Source organism: Perna viridis, chromosome 5, assembly GCF_037379345.1.
Source record: "Perna viridis isolate PV_CMFRI_1.1 ecotype Kerala chromosome 5, ASM3737934v1, whole genome shotgun sequence".
Taxonomy (NCBI): Eukaryota; Metazoa; Mollusca; class Bivalvia; order Mytilida; family Mytilidae; genus Perna; species Perna viridis.
The window spans coordinates 24,956,090-24,976,720 of NC_142449.1; the positions used below are offsets into that span (position 1 = coordinate 24,956,090).

Genomic DNA, 20,631 nt, shown 5'->3' on the forward strand with positions numbered 1-20,631 from the left:
ATCAACTACACATGGTGACTAACAATCCTACAAATTTGAACAAAATCCAACCAGTGGTTTTTGAGGAGTTGAGTTCACAAGTGTGACCAGATAGACAGACAGACAGACAGTCCAACACCGATATTTCTATGTTCTCTTCTGTGAAGCGGTGGGGGACAATTACGGTTACCCTATTATTCCAAAGACCTGTACATTAAACATTATGAAAGTAGTTCAGAAAAAATAACCGGTATCAAAAATGGTATTAAATTCACATTTAAAGGCTTATAATTACACCTGTATTTACATTTCTCTTATACACTTAAACCTTAAATAAATATTACCAAGTTTTAGTACATGCCAGACTGCAGTTCACTTGTAGGGTTTTAATGAAAATCAAGGGGAGGTCGAAAACATAATAACTGCTTTAAAAGTTTTACTTCATTATGACAGCTCTGACTGAAGATATAAATTAAAACCATATTGCAAGAAAGTGAAAGATTGAATTATGTCATATTTCATAATAGAAACAGACAAAAACTTGATCGTTACCTTTAATTAGATTTTTTTTTTTGGGGGGGGGTATAAAATCATATTAACTTTTAAGAACACTTTGTAGATTCACAGCACTTAGCCAATGTCAGAAAAAGAAAACTGGATCTATCACCCAGAAATGGTAATTTTTTGCAAGCTGTGAGTCTCACCATAAGGGGCAAGACAGAATCAAAAAAGCATTTATGCCACAGCTTATTCCTTGTAAAGTCATGAGCAGAAGGTCAGGTGTCCCCAAAAGGTCAGGGGTCCCCAGAAGGTCACTCATATTACCAAATGAGGATTTTTTTTTTTCAATTTGTTGCCACAGTTTGGCCTAAAGCTGGAAGTTAAGTTAATACAAAGGTTGACTTAGTTCAAATGGTAAGAGACATTATTCTTCTGTAGATTCCAGGGGATGTAAAGTACCATTTATCAGTTCTGCTGTGGTGAAGGGCCAAGAAATGAGCCATACCCCTAAAAAATTACACCTTTTATGGCCAACATAAATACATGACCAATATATTTTTTTACCAAACTCTATACAAGTTCACATTCACTCTGCTTCAGATGAAACAAATTGTACTTTCCAAAGCTTAAAATATTTAAACAGCAAGAACTCCAAAGCAGAAAACAGGCCCAAACCAGATAAGGCAAGAATTAATAATACTTAGAGTTATACACTTATCTCTGTATGAATCATATTTAAAACGTTTTTAGAAATATTTAGCTTAGGTATCATATTCATGCAGTACTGGTTAAAAACAAAGTAAAAGCATTGAAATTCATATCTGCATGTACATATATACAGTCTTGGTTGGCATGTTAAGCTTCTATCTGATGTATAAATCCATGTTAAAATCAGGGATGTGTTTTGCAGCTGATGAAATATTTCAAAACTTGAAAAGAGCCTAGGTCCCATAACTCCTACAAAACATGGCAGTGTAGTATGCAAATCTACATGTCATATATACCAACAAACATGGGGGCAATCTGCCACGCTGTTAAAGAGGAGTAATGTGGATTCACAAGACGGTAAGTACAAATACCATATCTCTGTTGCTGTGCAGCAGAGGACAACCAGCAATATAAATGCATAGTAAGTTTTGTCTGTGTGTCAAAATCTTTAAAAGTTGGTAAAACAAGTCTACAGCTGGCCATATCAAAGGACTTAAACCTACCACATACAGTTGGGGCAATTCACAACAGAACATTTTAAAGTGGCATTCACAGTGAATAATTTATATAAAATTTTCCAAACTTTCATAGTGGTTAAACAAGTCTAAGCGTGTTTTTAACTGTATTTAACACTGTTTTGCTTTCAAAGACATTTTGTCAAACCCACCCCTGACACCTGTTCAGCTTTTGTTGTGCATTGTCTATAAAAGGTCTATAGCCATGGTGTCAGGGGTGGGTTTGACAACAAATCTATTGAAACCAAGATTCCAGTGGAAATCAAAAGAATATATTAAGGAACAAGTCATGAAAACTCCATTTGATCATTGTATTACCATCAGCTGGCCATTAATGTAGCACTGATTTACCGGTACCCCAAGCGATCGTGAGGGATTTAATAATGAGATAAAAGGCCTGCCCACGTTAAAACAATGTTAAAATGGAGTTTTTTTAAGTGATTTTTTTTATTAAAATGACTAGTTTCTTCATCTTTTTTTAATAGGCGCAGCCTATGTGTTGCTGGAATGTTGGTCATGTGCTTTTTACCATGGCTGTGGTCTAAAGAGCTTTGAAGCACATCATATTAGTATCCAAGGATAAAGACTAGTGAGGTAAAACAAGCCATCAACAAAGAACATGGAACCAGAAGGATGGGTATCTAATTTTATAAATCAATCTATAATTCCTGATTATATATGCCATTAAGCTTATAGAACAATTCCTGAACACAATAAATATCAAATATTCCAGACAGCTGGGCTTCCTTTGTCTCCAAGAAACAGACATGTAAAACATGTGGATTAGATTAAAGGTACCAGATGAAAAGATAGTCCAGTCACTGTCTAGATTAACTGGTACCTAAATCTTGTAACATTGTGCATAACAATAGTGAATGATATCGTTGTCTTTGATGATGTCAATTGAGAAAAACTTTTATTGTCACCTGAACTACTGACTCCCCAAGAAGTAAAAGACCATATGTGTCATCAAAAAATGTTTTAGATGTCCATCTGTTAAGAGTATTCTACTGGTACAATCCTGAAATGCTTTGAAACAACATAATGATTTTGAGGAAATATTAACTCTAGAACATTTCCTGTAGTTTGTGTCATGATCAATAAAGATAAAACAGAAGTTTCCTGTTGCATATCTGACCACAAGCATCATTTTACATCTTATGTAATATCAAGCCATAATATCATATTCTACTTAAATCTAGTTCTGCAAAACATTCTGAAAACAATTCTAATCCATCCATTGGAGAAGAATGACAGATTGATGGAAGAAAGCTGTATATCTGAAGAAAAAACAACTTGTGTTTCATTTTTTTGTTTTTATGTTGTTTCTGTGTATGTTTTCTTTGCTTTGTGTTTATCCCTACTGCAGCAGTGCTAGAGGTTGTCTGGTTCTGACTTGGTGCCATCTTTGGGGTATGGAGGAATGGAATTCCAACCACTAACATTGTAGGTGTATGTTAATCCCTGTCGTTTGAGTGTAGATATCTTTCAATTTTAAGTTGTAAAAACATTCTCCAATGGAAAGTATCAAAATTTCAAAAAATTTATCTAGCAAGTCTTGGCAATCACGTTAAAGTATCTTAATTCTAATAATGAGAGTAGAAAAATATAAGGCCTGGTTGAAGGGAAATCTGTTTCTCCCATGAAAATTGACGGAAAACGCTCATGCAGAAATCAAACAGGACCATCCTACTTATAGATACTATAGATCTGATCAGATATTTTCTCTATCATTCCATATAATGTAAAGTGGCAAAGACCCACAAAACAGGAAGTTGATATCTGACAGCACCTAAAATGGCTTACTACATGTGCCCCATCTATATGAAACTATACACCAAATTTGAAATCAAATAGTCATTGTGGTTTAATAAATTCTAATGTACTGATCACAATACTTGAAATCTGTAACAAAAATATTCAATATAATATGTAAATTACCACCTTTGTCAATACAGTGATGAAACAGTTTCTCTTCCCCTCAAAAAGCAAATTTCCTTACTTTTCTTTGTTGGATTAATTGTCCAGCTAAAGCAGTTAAACTCCATTATTCTTTTTTTAAACTAAATGAGGTGTAGTAAGTATATCTTTCTTCATGACAATAACTCCTACCAATTATGGAAGCAATAAAGCAAATAGTTTCAGAGTGGATATGCCAATATAGCACAGCAGACAGAGACAGACAGATTCCATTACCAATCTTTTTGTTGCTTCACAGCAGAGAAAAAAGTAGCATTTAGTTTAAGAACAGGAATGCAATTTATTCAAATAAGAGTTGAAATTTTATTCAGATATCAAGCAAATAATACATTCCTTAATAGTAAATTCAGAGCTAGTTTTCATGGGAAAAAGGGGTACACCCGCCCCATTAATAGAGTAACGCTTAGATAAAGAATGCTTGACATTGCTCTAGTGAAAGCAAAGAGCAATAAAATGTTGAAAGATTCATGTCTTATTAATGTACTTAATCTATCTTTAAAGTGAAGAGCCAAAAAATCTATTCCAGTGATTCAAATTTATGTTTAACCACCAATAAACTCCAATTACATTACTGAATACAATTGCCTTGAACAAAAATACATGTTTCACACAAATATGAGTAAATATTCAAGAGGAAAATACATTCAAGGTTTAAAAAATGTGCTAATTCCTGTTAACTGTCATTTAAAAACATAAATTAAGATGATATGGAAAAAGGAGATGCAGAATTATGCAAGTATACGTCAAAAGCATTTTATCATATTTTATGAGCAAGAAGTCACTGTAGCAAGTGCGTACACATATTTTTGCCAAATGTTCGTTCAATGGATGGGATGACATAAATCTTGTACACAGTCTCTGAAAAGCAATGAAAAAAGGGCTGAGGATGGTGAGTTTAAGAAACTCTGCCAAATACAGGCTACAGGGGTGCTCCATCATCCACTAACCGATAAATTTAAGAATTTTCTCCATTTCTAAACCAGTGATTAAATATGCAAATGAATTTTTGATTACCAGGGCCCAGTATTTGAAGAGATTTATCCCCTTAAAAAAAAAGAAGATATCCATTTAATAAGTCTAATACAATCTATACAGGCTATCCAATGGTAAATCTTTATCCAGCAGATAAAGTTTGAGTAACTGAGACTTAAGTTATGGCAGTCGGTAATTTTTGCAAGGGGTTTCCTGTCATTTAATTTTTTCACAGTTTTCTAAAGACTTCATGGGAGAAACTAATTAGCCTGTTCTTGATTTGAAATTTTTCCCAGCTCTCAAAGGCAAAATATAGATTTTAACATACTCGCCAAAGCTCACATGTTGAAATTTAAATTTTACCATTAGAAAATTATTTCAACCATGTGCTCAATCCTGGAAATAAATATATATTTATTCCCTGTTCTTTTTTTTGAAAAAATACAGAGAACTGCAGTAAAGCTCCTATTTGTCATTCAAAATTAAGGAAGAAGTCTGAAAAAATCTGCAGTTGACAGTTGTTTGTGATTCATCCAAGAATCTTAAGGGTTGATCTCATCAACTCAATAAAAGTGGTAATTTTCTCAAGTAATTAGCTATCACAAAGTTAAGTGAAGAAAAGGAAAGAATCAAACATTAGATTTTATCTTTTTTCTTATCTTTGAGATTTTTGTTTTATTTGATTGCTATTCTGTAAAGGTCAATCATGTTATGTTTTCCTGGAGGTTCTCCAAAGTATAAAGATTCATTCATAAATCGTTTATACTATTGGAGATTATTGATAAATATCCTATAGGTTTATAAGAATTTACAAATGATGTGCTTGTAAATGAAAGAAGTTTGCAAGGAGCAGGGATGTGATGTATTGTTTACACCATAGGTGAAAAAAAAAGAAATTGATTGGTCTTGTTTACAGAATTGGTAAAAAAAAAGAATTTGAGTGACATTAATAGGATCAGTTTACAAGTTCAGAATAAAACATCTAAGGATCATTGAAAGGTCTAAGATAATTAAGAGTAAGGAGTATATGGGCCAATGAACCAGTATTGGTTAGAACATTTCAGGCTTGCAGCTGAAAGTATACGGAGGTCGCCAGTGTTTGATCAGCGGAATTGACTTGTTTGAAAAAATTGTGAAAAAAGCAAACTTCTGAGAGTATAAAGGCTAAAAACCACTAATTCCACTTTCCATAGGCTTCTATGCTAATTTCACAATATTCAATGGCTTCTCTGGACTTTACCTTAACTTTAACCTGCAGAGGACTATATATCAGCATGATTCTACATATGTCAGCTCACAATCCTCAGAATGGCATGTGGGGTTAGCAGACTTGCAGTGCAGTACTGGTCACCGGAAGTGAAGGGTCTATAAATAGCATGGGAAATCCCAGTGTTTTCACAAGATAGGGGTATATTTAAAAATCATTATGGAGATTAGGCTTCACATCACAAGAAGCAACATGCACCTATAAAATGTACAGAAATGTTTTTCCTTTCAGAAACTGTTTAAATTTTTAAAATAAGATGAGAACTTTTTTCACAGCACTATGAGGAACAGGGGTAATTTCTGCGTAGGACTATTTTTGCGTACGTTCCGAATGCTCATTGGTTGAATTGGTGGTCTGTAACCTAAAGAGTCACTTCTTGTCTTAGAAAAAATAAATAACTATACAGGTATCTTCCTACACACATACCGAATGCATTTGCAAAGTTTCAGTGAAATGTGACAAGCACTTTTTTAAATATTTGATTTTTAAATATAGGGTAACCAAGTTGTGCGAGCAAAAAAGTGACAATATTCTACCATACTTAAATGCATTAAATATTTGCAAAGAACTTTTTCTGACTTTTCAAATAAAAAATATCAATCACAACTTGTTTTTTAACAATATTAATGAAGAAATAGTTTTAAAAGTAATCATTTTCTGAGAAATTGGTCTATTTTTAAAAATTTATTTCTGAGATGCCTCCCCCTTTTTCTTGATCACATGTCAAAAATCCTAAATCTTTAAATTTTCACAAAAGGTGATATATTTGGCTTTCAATTTGTAAATACAGTGTTTTCACAGTAAAACATGACCAGTAAAGGGCACCTAAAGCAAAAAAAGTACTCAATAATGGATTTTCCATGTTGCCATAGGGGAATGCTGATATGGCCTTAACCGCAGTAATGAAAGTGAGTTTTTCCTCATTTCTAACCTAATTTTTGCTCAAATCTACACAAAACTTGATTTCAAGTGCTTATTACCACCATATTTAGGTAAATATAGCCCTCAAAGTTTAATATTTGATATTTTTACTAAATTTTCTACACTTTTTACAAGATAGGACATAAAAATCAGCCAAAAAGACCAATTTTCCATAATTTGGACCTATAACTTAAAAAAATGCATATTTTGAAGGATTTTTGTAGTGTATTCCTCTCATGGCAAAGTTAACAAGATCTTCAAGTAGTTTAAAGCTATTTCAAGAAACTTTTCATTTTGCCATGGCTTCATCTTAAGGCTAAAAACCACTAATTCCACTTTCCATAGGCTTCTATGCTAATTTCACAATATTCAATGGCTTCTCTGGACTTTACCTTAACTTTAACCTGCAGAGGACTATATATCAGCATGATTCTACATATGTCAGCTCACAATCCTCAGAATGGCATGTGGGGTTAGCAGACTTGCAGTGCAGTACTGGTCACCGGAAGTGAAGGGTCTATAAATAGCATGGGAAATCCCAGTGTTTTCACAAGATAGGGGTATATTTAAAAATCATTATGGAGATTAGGCTTCACATCACAAGAAGCAACATGCACCTATAAAATGTACAGAAATGTTTTTCCTTTCAGAAACTGTTTAAATTTTTAAAATAAGATGAGAACTTTTTTCACAGCACTATGAGGAACAGGGGTAATTTCTGCGTAGGACTATTTTTGCGTACGTTCCGAATGCTCATTGGTTGAATTGGTGGTCTGTAACCTAAAGGGCAAACATTTTAATGCAAACAAGATAGCAAAATTTTGCTGAGCTTGGGTGGCAAATAACCAATAAAAAGTTACATCATGTGCCCTTTTTGCTTTTCTAACCTTTGGCCCACAGTCTAATTAAAATTAGACCTTGCGTTTTTTGGTTTTTTTTTTTGAAACAATGGAAAATTGGAGGGGATTATTTTGATTAGACTGCTTTGGCCCAGTTTATTTAAGATGCTAGTGTTAAATGATGATAATCAAAACAAAAACAATAAAAAAAAAAACAAAAATGTATAAAAACAACAACAAAAAAATATCCTTTAAAATGTTCTCAAACATATGGGAAAAACATATTGAATAAAAGAATTGAATGAACAATTATCATACTTTTGACATTAGAAAGGGGAACATGGTGACAAAATTAAAGAAAATATTTCAGTTATTAACTAGCTCTGCAGAGGTACACCAAGCTAAAGAAAACAACTTAAAAGGGGATATAGGATAGGCATATGCAAATTATGCACACCCACAAAAAACTGTGTGATTATTGAAAACATTTGAAAATCTTTTTAGCACTTGCTGGGTTATACATCTTTAGTTAAAAGAATGTTTCAACCAGAAAAGTGTAAGATGTTAGAAGATCAATCAAAACAAGAAACATAATTCATTTTAAAGAGGTAATGCACCAAAGTAACCCTTCATGTATTATCTGTTTCATTAATCTATAGGTTGACTGATGACCATTGGGTTGGCTAGAACTTGTACCATGGCAGTGGGAGCTCTCTGATTTAAAGATAAGAAAGTGATAAAGTATTTATCATTGGTTTAATCAGATGAGTTCACTGGCACTCTGGCCAGATAGTGTAATGACATTTTAAAATTGTTATTGTAGATTTATAGACTGACAACCTAGACCAACAACATGTATTTCTATATTTCAAAATGTCATAATAAATCATAATTTACAAACAAAAGTTTTTTTAAAGCTCCAATATCTCAGGTTCAATAATCAGTGTTTCAATAACCCCTAAACACTTATGTTTTATACCATATAGCAGGAAATTTTCGTGAGGTTTTAACTTTTGCTAAGCTCATGGACTAACCCACACTTAACAGGAAAGGGTTTATTCCTAAATCTGACAAGTTTGTAAACCTTTTCAGAAAATATGTAATTCTAGCATAACTCATAATGAGCAATCATCTTTTAGTACCTTGATTATTTGTAGACATCCCCTTATCAAAGGTTCATTTCTTCTGACAGACAACTGATAACTATATTTTGTATCAATTTTCATATAAAATCATGATAAATTCACAGCTAAAAAAGCACAATATTCAGCTCAATTCAAATCTAAGAACAGTACTGAGACCTGTCTAACCCAAACTTCTTTTGGACTGAAGTATTTGTTTGGGTTAAGCAGGTTTTTGGTTTTAACAGGTTCAAAACAAATTGAATCTTATAAGTAAGGACTTTGGATGATGTCTGGTGTATTAAGTAGTAGTCTTCATAAATATCAAACAGGAGGTGATTCATGCATGTCAAAAACCCACCATTTTCACTTTTATTTCTTGTTCAGAAACACCAATAGACCACATAACCAGACTCCGTTTTTCATTTGGGTGTTGCGCTTTTGAGATAAAATTTACATAGATTGTACATGAAATTAGGACTTCACAACAGTTATTGTTCTTGATTTGGTTGATTTTAGTGGGAGGTTAAAGTGTAGTTTTCTCAAAAGTACAGATCTAAATACAGAGAGGACTATTGTCACATAGAAATGTAGCATAAAAAGCTCAAATTGCTCATCCTAGATTTTTTTTAACCGTACATCATCGTACTGCCTTTTTATTTCAAATTTGATCCTAGCGCCCCCCTCTAAAAAACAAATGGTAGCTCCCTCATAGTGTTATCAATGAAATCAACAACCAAAACGATCTATGAAAAATATCAAAAAGCAATGATAATAGACATTTCAACATTTACATTATCAGCTGCTATCATCAAATATTTCAAAAATCACATCTAAATGAATTAAAAATATGAACACAGTCAGTATAACCTATTGAAAAGATAATTAATTTAAATTCCAGGGTAACTATAGATTGATTGGTCTAATAATTTTGCCAGATTCCTGGTTTGAAGACACAACGTTAATGTATTTTGTGTCAGTCTTTGAATTTTTTTTGCCAATAAATTTCAATACAGACAAACAACAGAACAATGCAACAGGACAGTTATAGGAAATAAAGTCATGTTTTGGAATTTCTGAGTGTCTTATCATTACAGTGTACCCAACTGCCAATTGGGAAATTTGAGGATTGTACAATACTAGACTAACAAAAACCAATCTCATTAAAATTAGATTTAATTATAAATTGTGCCTATTCAGTCACTGCATGTATGACCTAACAACAATCCATTCTACCAGTACTTTCTGTTCTGGTGACCTTTCTGATCAGCCAATCAGATTTCATCTTTCATGATTTTGAAAGCATTGTTCAAAAGGAAAATTTGTAGATTCTAAAAAGGTCATAAAGACATGCAAAGACTGAATTGAATAATTGATAGGTCTAATTTTAATAAAATTGAGCAAAAATTGACTCAATACCAGTCTATTGAAATACATCTGTAAACTGTTTGTTGTAGAAGCATGGAAGGATAAAAGAAAAACAAGGAGAAGTAAATGTGGGGCATTAAAAGAACACAACCATTTTAATATTTCAAAGCAGATAAAAAGAGTTAGCCTAAAATTGAAAAAAGATACAAATTATCAGCTGCAACAATAATATATGACCTTTACAAGAACCATCTCTAAGTACATTATGCAGATCTTGTTAAGGCATGTTTCAACAGACCCTAAAAGTACGCCAAAATTAGTGCTCCGTGAAAATTACCTGCCATTTGGATCAGTTGAAATTGAAACTATTAGGGACTTATAATTGAATAGGGGGCAGATAAAGAGAGCGACATTCAGACTGACAATATATAAAAGAAGACATATACCCCAGCTCTCTAGTTACCTGAGGACAATGATAATGTAACTACTTACAGCACCAGCACCACCAGCAACAGTTTCATAATGGCCAAACTTGTCATCTCCAAATGTAACATTGTTCATACAACCCTGCAAAATAAAGGGACATACTAATCAGTAGTCTTAACATTATCTTTAGAGGAGGGAAAAGTCCTATACACTTTATGCATAAACCAATCAGATCTGTCTTAGTTATTACCCATATTAAGCAATAACCTTAAAAGACTATGATTAAAATATCCATTTGCAATGCATTCTGTGTAATAAACCTGTATATAAAGGCCTACCTGTCTAATGTTAGCTTGATTATGATCTACTTGAGGAGGTCACAGGTGACTTTTTTCAAAATCACATTTGTATGTGCATATTAGTCAACAAATGTGATTTTGTTTCTAAAATTACATAAAAAAAGCATAACAAGGGTCTTAAATTCCAGTAAGATTATATGATAAGTTTCTTTAATTTCTAATCAATCCATGATATCTTCTACCAAGTGTTTTTTTTTGCTTTGTATTTATGACTTAATGCAGGTTGAGAACATCTGACTGACCAGTTAATTGAGATAAAATTTCAATATAAATAAATCTTGAAGACTTCCTGCACATTGAGCATGCACTTTGGGGTCAAGGATTTCATGTGTAAAGGAAGTGGGGGGGGGTAAATAGAAGAAAAGGGCAGATGAAGCATGGCAAACAATTGTTTTGGTCAATTAAAAAAATAAAAATAAAATGGTGCAATGGGGTGGGGGTGGTTAGGGAATGGTTTGTAGTGTTCACTAAGGCGGCCCCTATGAATCCAGTCAAAAATCTTATATCATCAAAATCTATTCAAATTAATGGTTGTATTGGCAGGAATGAATTTCCTTACCCAGGTGACAGATTACTACATATACAACTCAACTTAAGAAAACAGTTGTAAAATTAACTGCAATTACATTTCTAAAAAAAGTGTAATAGAATATTTCCTTTCTACCTTTCAAAACAATTGATGGATTGCAAATCCCACCAGATGCACACATACTGCATCTCCAGACCTTATATATAAACGTAAATTGTAGATTGACAGATACCATTTTTACCTGACGTGTACAAAAAATACCTTGACTAAACCACATGTGTTTGTAATAATAGGTAAATAGATAGTCAGTATAAAAAGATTCACCCTCGGCACCCAGGTGTGTTTAATCAGGTGTGCTACAAATGGTTTCCATTTTACAAATTATCAGTTATCATAAAACAATATTTTCTTTGATGTTAGGGGTAACAATAATGTTGCATATTTATACAAAACACGCTTAATTGACTCTAGGGTTTTTCTCTGTCATCTTGTGTTTGGATAGACATCCGTCTAACTCGACTCTTATATAATCGTGATAGACTATAAAGCAGATATCATTATGGAGGTTTGTTTGGAGTTAAGATTGGGCTTCATGATTATTATTGTCTTAGTGATAACATTGATTGTGTAGATAATACCTCTTTGTTTTACAATACTTGGGGATAATGAAATATGATTTAACAAGGTTAAGCTGGCTTGGATCCTACTTTATACTGCAGTATTAACAGTTCAAAGAATGTTGTAATGTAGCTGCAATGATGTTTTACTTCCGCACACAGAAAAACTACTTGGCATCAAAAGATATAGAGTCATAACTATGAAAGTATAGACCATATTATTTTTTTTATGATGATAACATATTGGAAATATCCTAAGAAGCCATTTTTTCAAGGAAAAACACAATATTCATCAATCATTAAAACTTAAAAAGCTGTGAGCAAAGCTCACTCGGTGATACCCTCTCCACAGAATCCATATAAATCTCATAAGTCATTCAGATAGAAAAAAAATAGGAAGTGCACAATGGCATTGGGTGATAAAGAATCTGAGAAATTTGTATCAAATTCCATTCAGCAGTTATAGAGGAGTTGTGGATTGGAACAGGATATTGATAAACGGATTAACAGACAGACATACGGCATGATCATTCAATAATATACCTCCCACTTTTCAAGTTGTGGGGATAAAAAAAAGCAACATAAGCCCTAATCTAAATGTGCAACTGATGAATGTGAATAAAAAATTCAATTTGTTGACTGAAATTCCTTCCTAAACTGTGTGTGCCCTTTTGGATTACAGAATTTAAAAAAGATTTTCATCAAAATTAAGTTTAAGAATCTGCATTCCTTTGTTCCTTAAATAAAAATGCTATATTGCAGTTCATACCTTGATATACAGAATACCAATACCAACTACAGGTAATATATCAATAAATAAACAGAATACTTTACAAAATCTAAACATCAAATGAAAAAAACTTTCAAGTTTTTAGGATGGATATGATCCTTAATGCACCTACTCCTTAAAATTTTTAGCCGTAGAAAGTCTGTCTCTCTGTCTTACTGCACACAGACAAACACTGTCTAAAAACTGTTCAAACAAAAATGTTTAAACTTTATATTGCCCTTAAAATGAGCTCCACTACATGTATCAACCCCCATTTTTTCAGTATTTAAAATCACATTTAACTTCTAAACCTAAAATAGAAAAAAATAAAATAAAAGAGAGCTTCTTTCTATGAACACAACCACTGTATTCATTCTCGTTACAAGCATTGTGCAATAAAATTATTCAATTGAGTTAAAATTTTACAACATGAGGACAGACTGACAGACAGTGGTATAACATAATATATCCATTCAAACATGGGCAAATAAATATGTCAGTGATAACAGGTACCAGTATATAAAAATATGGAGCAAATATTTAGAGGTATTACACAACTGGGGCAAGATGCACCCTACTTTGATATTGCCCACACCATTGAGTTAATCAGTCCTAAATCTTTGTTTGGTAATTATAAATAATGGGTAAACTAGCCCATAGGAAAAGGATATAGCCTACATAAATTGGATAAATTAACAAATGTGGTTTACTTTCACAATAAAGAAGAATATTTCAGTCAACAATACAGAGCAATGAATGAACATTAAACAATTTGCTTTTTTAACAAACATTCATAAGTGACAATTCAGTAAACATCACAGAAGGAGATTTTGGCATGCTGGGTAAGAAAGTACTAGCCTTTCACTTTAAAACATAGCTTTATCTTTATTAGTATTTGAAGATGAAATGTTTATAACAGTCTAAAGGTAATTTACTTAACTTTGGTAAAAAAAAACTGCAACTATCACAGCAGCATACCCTAATGGTAACTAATGTTTAAAGGGAGATAATCCAATAACAATCAACATCAAAATCAATATTTTGTTGTTCAAATAGAATATTACTTAAGGAGGTAGACCTAGGGTAAGGGACATTACTCTTGAAATCGGTGATATGTTTGATTCATATTCAATTTCATCAAAGCCTCTTAAACTTTCATTTGAAGCAGAATAAAATCAATCCAAGTTAATTAGAGGCTTACATAAGATGGATGTAAAATACTGCATACAAACGTTCCAAGGATTTTTAAAAGTTGTGTCCCTTACCCTTAGTCTACCTCCTTAATATTTACAAGGCTGACAAAGCCATAGATCCACTATATTTAATGCCACTTAAATGATACATGTAAAAGTATGAAAGTTTAGAATTCAAAAAGAAAATCTTCATACTAGCAGTCATCTAATTTTTGCCTCAACTTCCACTATCAGAAAAATCATTTCAGCAATTATCTATCATAGTTTTCTAGATGTTTGCTGAAAACTGTAAACCTGTGAAAAACTACGGTCTGACACCTATATACTATTTTAAGAAACAACAGTCATGTTTTTCGACGGATAAAAAACCCCCACACCAGTTCTATGCAGGATACCCCAAGGAACATTTATACCAAGTTTGGTTTCAATTGGTCAAGTAGTGTCAGAAGAGAAAATTTTTGAAAGGAATAACACTAAAAATAGCAAAATAACGTTGAAAAAAAGGGCAATAACTCCAACATGGCTTAACGGATTAAAACAAAAATTTAAACACAGATAGATCGTATCATGTACCCTTCCAGAATTTAGTTACACCTAACGGTTTAGGAGATATATGCGGAAAGCTACTGTCTGACCACTATTTTCTATTTTTAGTAATGGTGCCCATGATTTTCGACAGATCAAAAATCCCCACATCAGTTCTATGCAGGATACACAAAGGAACATTCATACCAAGTTACGTTCAAATTGGTCAAGTAGTCACAGAGGAGAAGAGTTTAAAAAACCTGTTAGGACGGCGACGGAAGATGATGACTGACGCCAAGTGATGGCAATAGCACGGCCTGAGTGGGACCGTATGTTTACCTGAGATGCAGCACATGTACTGAATGCCTTGAAAATGACATCCACTATTCTTTGTGATGTCAAAACATTCCCTCCAACCACTGCAGCATTTTCTGATGGATCTAAGATGCTCCCCTTAGGTATTTTGGTTATCACAGGTTTTAGACATCCCTAGAAAAAAATCATGAAAACTAGTTTCAACATTTTTCTTTTACAGTACAAACATATGTAAGAATCAGGTAGGTAATGATACACTGAAACTTAAATTTTTCATAACTTTTCATGGCTGAAATGCACTCATCACCTCTAGAAAACACCTGGATTAATTGTTTATAAATGATATAATGCCTGAAAATTTGCAGTGCAAAATATTTAATCAATTTTAAAGTACAGGTTCATATAAGTATCATGCAAAAAGCGATAATTTCATTGTATCTGGCAACTTCTTAATAGTGCAAATCCATTTAATATGTCGTGTAAGCAATTTGTGAACCAATTAAAGAAATGAAGGAGGTAAAGTAAATGGAGAAAATAATTACTTTATAGTGACCTGTACAGAATTTTTTTTTCAGTTTAATGAGTTATCTCCCATTTTCAAGAGTTGTCTTTCATTACAGTAGGTATCTAGGGGAAAATTAGTTTTTATGTTTTTTAAATTAATTTAAAGGGCCTGGTAGCCCCCGCTTAATTTGATAAATCTGTAAAACTAGTTTTCCCAACATTTTGACTCTGCCATTAATGATTGAAAAATATAAGCAGATAAATCATGTTTTCACATTTACCAGTATAATGTATCTACAGGAAAGAGAAAATAACACTACAAGTGGGAGATAACACATGTATAAAGAGGGAATACATGTATTGTTTCCCCTTTTTCCATTTATACCTTCCCAACCTTAATAACACCTATAATTGGTATTTTATCAAATAAAATCATAAATGACTTTCTGTAAGATTTCAAGCTAATCAGAAAGTTGACAACAATTTTCACCTTGTTGCAGTATTCCTTATTTGCATGATTCTTAGCAAAACCTGTACTTAAATATCATTCTACCTCAAGCAAGACTAGCACTACAAAGTATGGTACAAAGTTTCTGAGGTGCAGCAAATGCCAGTAATAATAAGTTCTGTATAAAAGATTCAATGTAAATTATATCATTCAACTGGGCCATCCTGATTTTTATTTTAATTTTGGGTGAACTTGAATATTAAAGGTTACAGATAACGTCATTAATAAAGAAACCACATAATATTACCAACTGCTAATTTTTAGAGAATTCCATCAATTGCAGATACTAAAATATACAAATATTTTCAGTTTTGCAAAGAAAACACAGTTTCATTTTGGGAAAATATTTTAAGACTGAACTGCCGCACTCAAGCTGCTGCACTTTTACGACATATAAAATCCTGTCATCCTTACACATGCGTGCACAATGTAAGTATCATTGAATAAGCTGAATAAATATGATATCAATTGCAAAGTACCTGATTCAGGGGAACATCATGACCAACCATGCATCGTAAACAATAAATTAGTGCAGAAAGAGTTACTGCCCTTGGAGCATTACAGTTTCCATAAACTTCATAGGATGATCCATTGAAATCTACAACAGCTGTGCCCTGAAATATAAGGTAAAATCATTACTGTTTAGAATTACTAAAAAGGAGGTTTTAACTGATACATCTGAAGTATCTTTGAACAAATGTATTTTTCCTGGAAATCAGATTTCACTGAATGGTACTAAAGTGAAGGCTTGATAGGATTTAACTGTACAACCAAAAATGTTCAATGGAAATGAACAGTATCTAAATTAAATCATCAAATCATCCCTTTTATGAAATTATCTTTCCCCGTCAACACAGTTCTCATCTTCCCTCAACTCTTGATATGCTTGTTTGAGCAAGCACATAGATAACATGAAATTGATCAATGTTAATCTTTCATTTCTATACCCATTTATTTAATTTTACAGACCTTTTCCTCATCTATATCAACCCTGATCATAATTTTGGCTCCATCATCCATGTAATCTTCAGCCATCAGACTGGTTCCCCCTGTATTCCTTCTGGTTTCCCTAGCAATCTCCCGTAACATTTCTTGCACAGCTATCTCTGCATTGTCCTAGTAAAACAAACAAATAACTAATTGGTTAGTATAACCTCACAAAACGATAGCCCCACCGTCTAATACCGTCTAGCAGGTTATTTTGGCTGGCGTAAAATTTGAATGATTAAAGTAAAAAGGTATATCAAAAATTTTGGCATTTATAATTTTGGTGGATGATCATTCCTATAAAACTTAAGGACTAAATGGATTTTTAATGAATTTGGTTTTGTTCAAATTGACTCCACTTCTCATATCAAACATATATTTGAAAATGGACCAAAAATGTGGACAAAAACCTGTTTACAGAGTACCTGTTCAGAGAGTACCTGAAAGCTTCATTTAGTTACATGAGAGAGAACATTTTGAAACAAGTAATCCCTCTTATAATTACTTATTTTGGACAAAAACCTGTTCAGAGAGTACCTGAAAGCTTCATTTAGTTACATGAGAGAAAACATTTTGAAACAAGTAATCCCTCTTATAATTACTCATTTTTTTAAATAAAAAAAATAGACATACTTAGGCACCAACCATTTTATTAGCAAATGGGAGGGGTGAGATTCTTTTGAAAAAAATATATTCATTCCAAATTTTAGCCAAAATTTTAACTCTGATTGCTGTATGAAAATTTTTTCAAACACAACAATAAATTCCAGGCCCTCTTTGAGAAGAGAATTGTGCATGCCTTTTTTCTACCACTTAGCAGTTTTTATGGTTTGAATTCTTTGAAAATTTCCAATGCACAGAAACTCAATTAGTAAGCATTTATTCCACTCTTTCTTTGATGATAATGGAAACATAGGCATTAATGCACATTGATTTTTTTTTTACATTTCCAATGCTTTGATCTTAGTATTTCGTAAATGCATGCCTAAATCTTAACTATACCTGAATATGTTTCATGTAAGCCTGAACCACATCTAATCCATACTCATCTATCAAGGAGTTTATCAGTCTAATACCCTGAAAGGTAAGCAAGCTATATAATACAAAGAATCTACTTTTTTCAACAAACTGCCCATCTGCCTTTCTTGGTGTTGAAAGTTCTGCATTAGAGAAAAAAAATGAATAAAAAAAGAGCTTCCAGTCATTAAGCTAAAAGGGAATCCCAAAAAGTTAAACCTTTCCTATTGAGTAATGAAATGTGTACAGATACAGACAAATGAACTGCAGTATCAGGTCCACTGATGAGCTAAGAACCAGTAACCAATGAATTGTGATTAAAATAACAAAACGAGGCTCCCAGGAGCCTAAGTCACTCACATGGTTAAAATTTATCTTTCAAGGGCAATAAGTCATTTTCCCCCTTTCAAGTGCAATAACTCTTACGAGTTGCCTGACAACTTTGATCCCTATAGACTTTTGAAGACCTTATAACAATAATTTCAGCAATTGAAAAAGTTTGCCTAAACCTGACAGTTTTGGAGATATATGTGAAAAACTACTGTCTGATCCCTACGTTCTATTTTTAGTAATGGCTATCATGTTTTTCAACAGATCAAAAATCCCCACCACAGTTCTATGAAGGATAACTCAAGGAACATTCATTCAAAGTTTGCTTCAAGTTGGTCAAGTAGTGACAGAGGAGAAAAGTTTAGAAAAATTGTTTATAATGACGGATGATGACAGACGATGACAATGATGGCTTATGCCCAGGTGAGCTTGTGAAGTGTTTTAATACTTGTATATGCCCTATAAGTAATTAGGAGTATAAAATCAGTTGATCATGTGACAGCCTGTTGGCAAATACAAGAATTTTCTTTGTAATGATTCTATAGTGCATTGTTGAAGGTCTTTTAAAAGTACTGTAGCATATGTACCTCTAAAATATTTTTTTCATAGAAATTGTTATTTTTCAAGACTTGTTTATAGCTTGAATCTGGATTCCTTATTTTTTTGAAGACCAAAAACAACAGCTCTGAGATCACTGGTAGCATGATTACCTTTTGATTTGCTGCAACTTGAGCTTTGAGATCACTGAGATTGTCAGCAAGATTTCTAGTACCACTGCTACCTGGTATTAAACCTGGGGCATTCAGAGCTTCAGTAACAGCTGTCAAAATAAAACAGGTCTAAGATACAAAATGGAAAAAAAATACTTGAAGTAAAGTAAACAGTAAAATTCAATCCATAAAGAATGTGACTACCAGTAAATGGCTGTAAATTGAATGCATGAAAAAAACACATTAAGGCTTAGTTTGAACTGGAAATACAAGCAAAACCAGGACATTTTCAGTCACATTTCTTAGGGTTTTTTTTCTACATTTCGCAGTCTTATACAAAATCAAAAGTGCTACATATAATAATCATATGATTTGCAACATATAATTATTATATAAATTGAGCAATATATGATTAACATGTGTTTCACTTAAAATATATTTACTATGCCAATATTGATATATGAGAATCATATTATAAGCATATGACTACATATTATTGTAAGCAGGGATATTCCAGGAAAAAGTGTATGGGAGGGTTGGACAGCACATTTTTTATACCCATCACCCATAGAATTAAAATTAATTGTTCACAACAAAGTATGATTACACTGTATGTATGCTTAGAAATACCCCCATCCATACAATTGTTTAAAAGATGCTATCCAACCCCCTATATATTTTTCCTTGAATAGCCCTCATATAATAATCAGAACAAGAATATGGAGAAAAATGTCTAAAAAAATCCCCTTCAGATTGAAGACATTGTTCAGTTAAGGTAAGTGTTAGGTTCACTCAGATTCAAATGGCATCAAATATAACATAGAGAGACTTAAAGTTCATTCAAGTTTTCATTTAAACTGTAAATTCAGAAATAAGTGAATTATTCTAAAATTGCAAAAAGACTAAAAATGGCAATAATAAAAACATGCTAATATAATTTGTAATAATACAATTTGGAAATTTTATTGACATTAAAATCACATTTCTGTCTAGAATAACAAATTCCCAATTATATTATCAATGAAAAAATAACATCTGTATTTACAGTATTTCTTACATTCTTATCAAACACCCATTTCTTTCATTTGCATAATAAATTAATTACCCTGTTCCTGGAATTCTCCATTTTTCACAAGTTTAAATGATTTGAAGACGGCACCTTCTTCCTGTATAGATTTAGAATGAGGTGGCATGGATCCTGGGGTAATGCCACCTATATCAGCATGGTGGCCACGACTTGCCACAAAAAAGACGGGCTTGCCCTCATTTTTGTAAAAAACCTTTAATAAAGAAAAAAATAGAGAAATAAATTCTTTCAAATGTACATTTTATTCAGAATGAATAGATGACAATATCTACAATTTATATCAGTTTAAGATCTTTTAAGATATCAAGCTAATGCTGCTGTCCAGTATGTACTCTGTGAAGCAGATTTATAACATACAAACTTACTAAGACAACAGCCTGTGGAATGGTACTTCACTCCACCAAGATTCAAAATTATAGCTTTAAAAACTAGTTGTATCTGATGTACCACACATTTGGTAGAAAAACAATAAACTACAAAAAAGAGTTCGATTCAAATGACCCAAATACTGACCTTATAAGTCAACAACATGTATATGTTAGAAGCATGTTTCAAAGAATAATGTTTATTTTTATAGTATTATA

The 20,631-nt window shown here is 32.5% G+C and overlaps 1 protein-coding gene across 6 annotated transcripts in view; it reads right to left on the reverse strand.

Annotated features, from left to right (window-relative positions):
- The window catches only part of LOC148616800 (5-oxoprolinase-like), a 76,248-nt gene that overhangs the window by 30,755 nt on the left and 24,862 nt on the right, over positions 1-20,631 (reverse strand). For all 6 annotated transcript variants that reach the window (XR_015922300.1, XR_015922299.1, XM_088583882.1 and 3 more), the window contains 7 exons: positions 20,066-20,240; positions 18,961-19,070; positions 17,906-17,980; positions 16,886-17,032; positions 16,396-16,530; positions 14,929-15,078; positions 10,664-10,738 (listed from right to left, as the gene is read on the reverse strand). Coding sequence is in view for 4 of the 6 variants with exons in the window: in XM_088583882.1 (XP_088440008.1) it covers positions 10,664-10,738; positions 14,929-15,078; positions 16,396-16,530; positions 16,886-17,032; positions 17,906-17,980; positions 18,961-19,070; positions 20,066-20,240 (867 nt within the window). In the remaining 2 variants the exon portion in view is untranslated. The remainder of the gene's footprint in view (positions 1-10,663; positions 10,739-14,928; positions 15,079-16,395; positions 16,531-16,885; positions 17,033-17,905; positions 17,981-18,960; positions 19,071-20,065; positions 20,241-20,631) is intronic.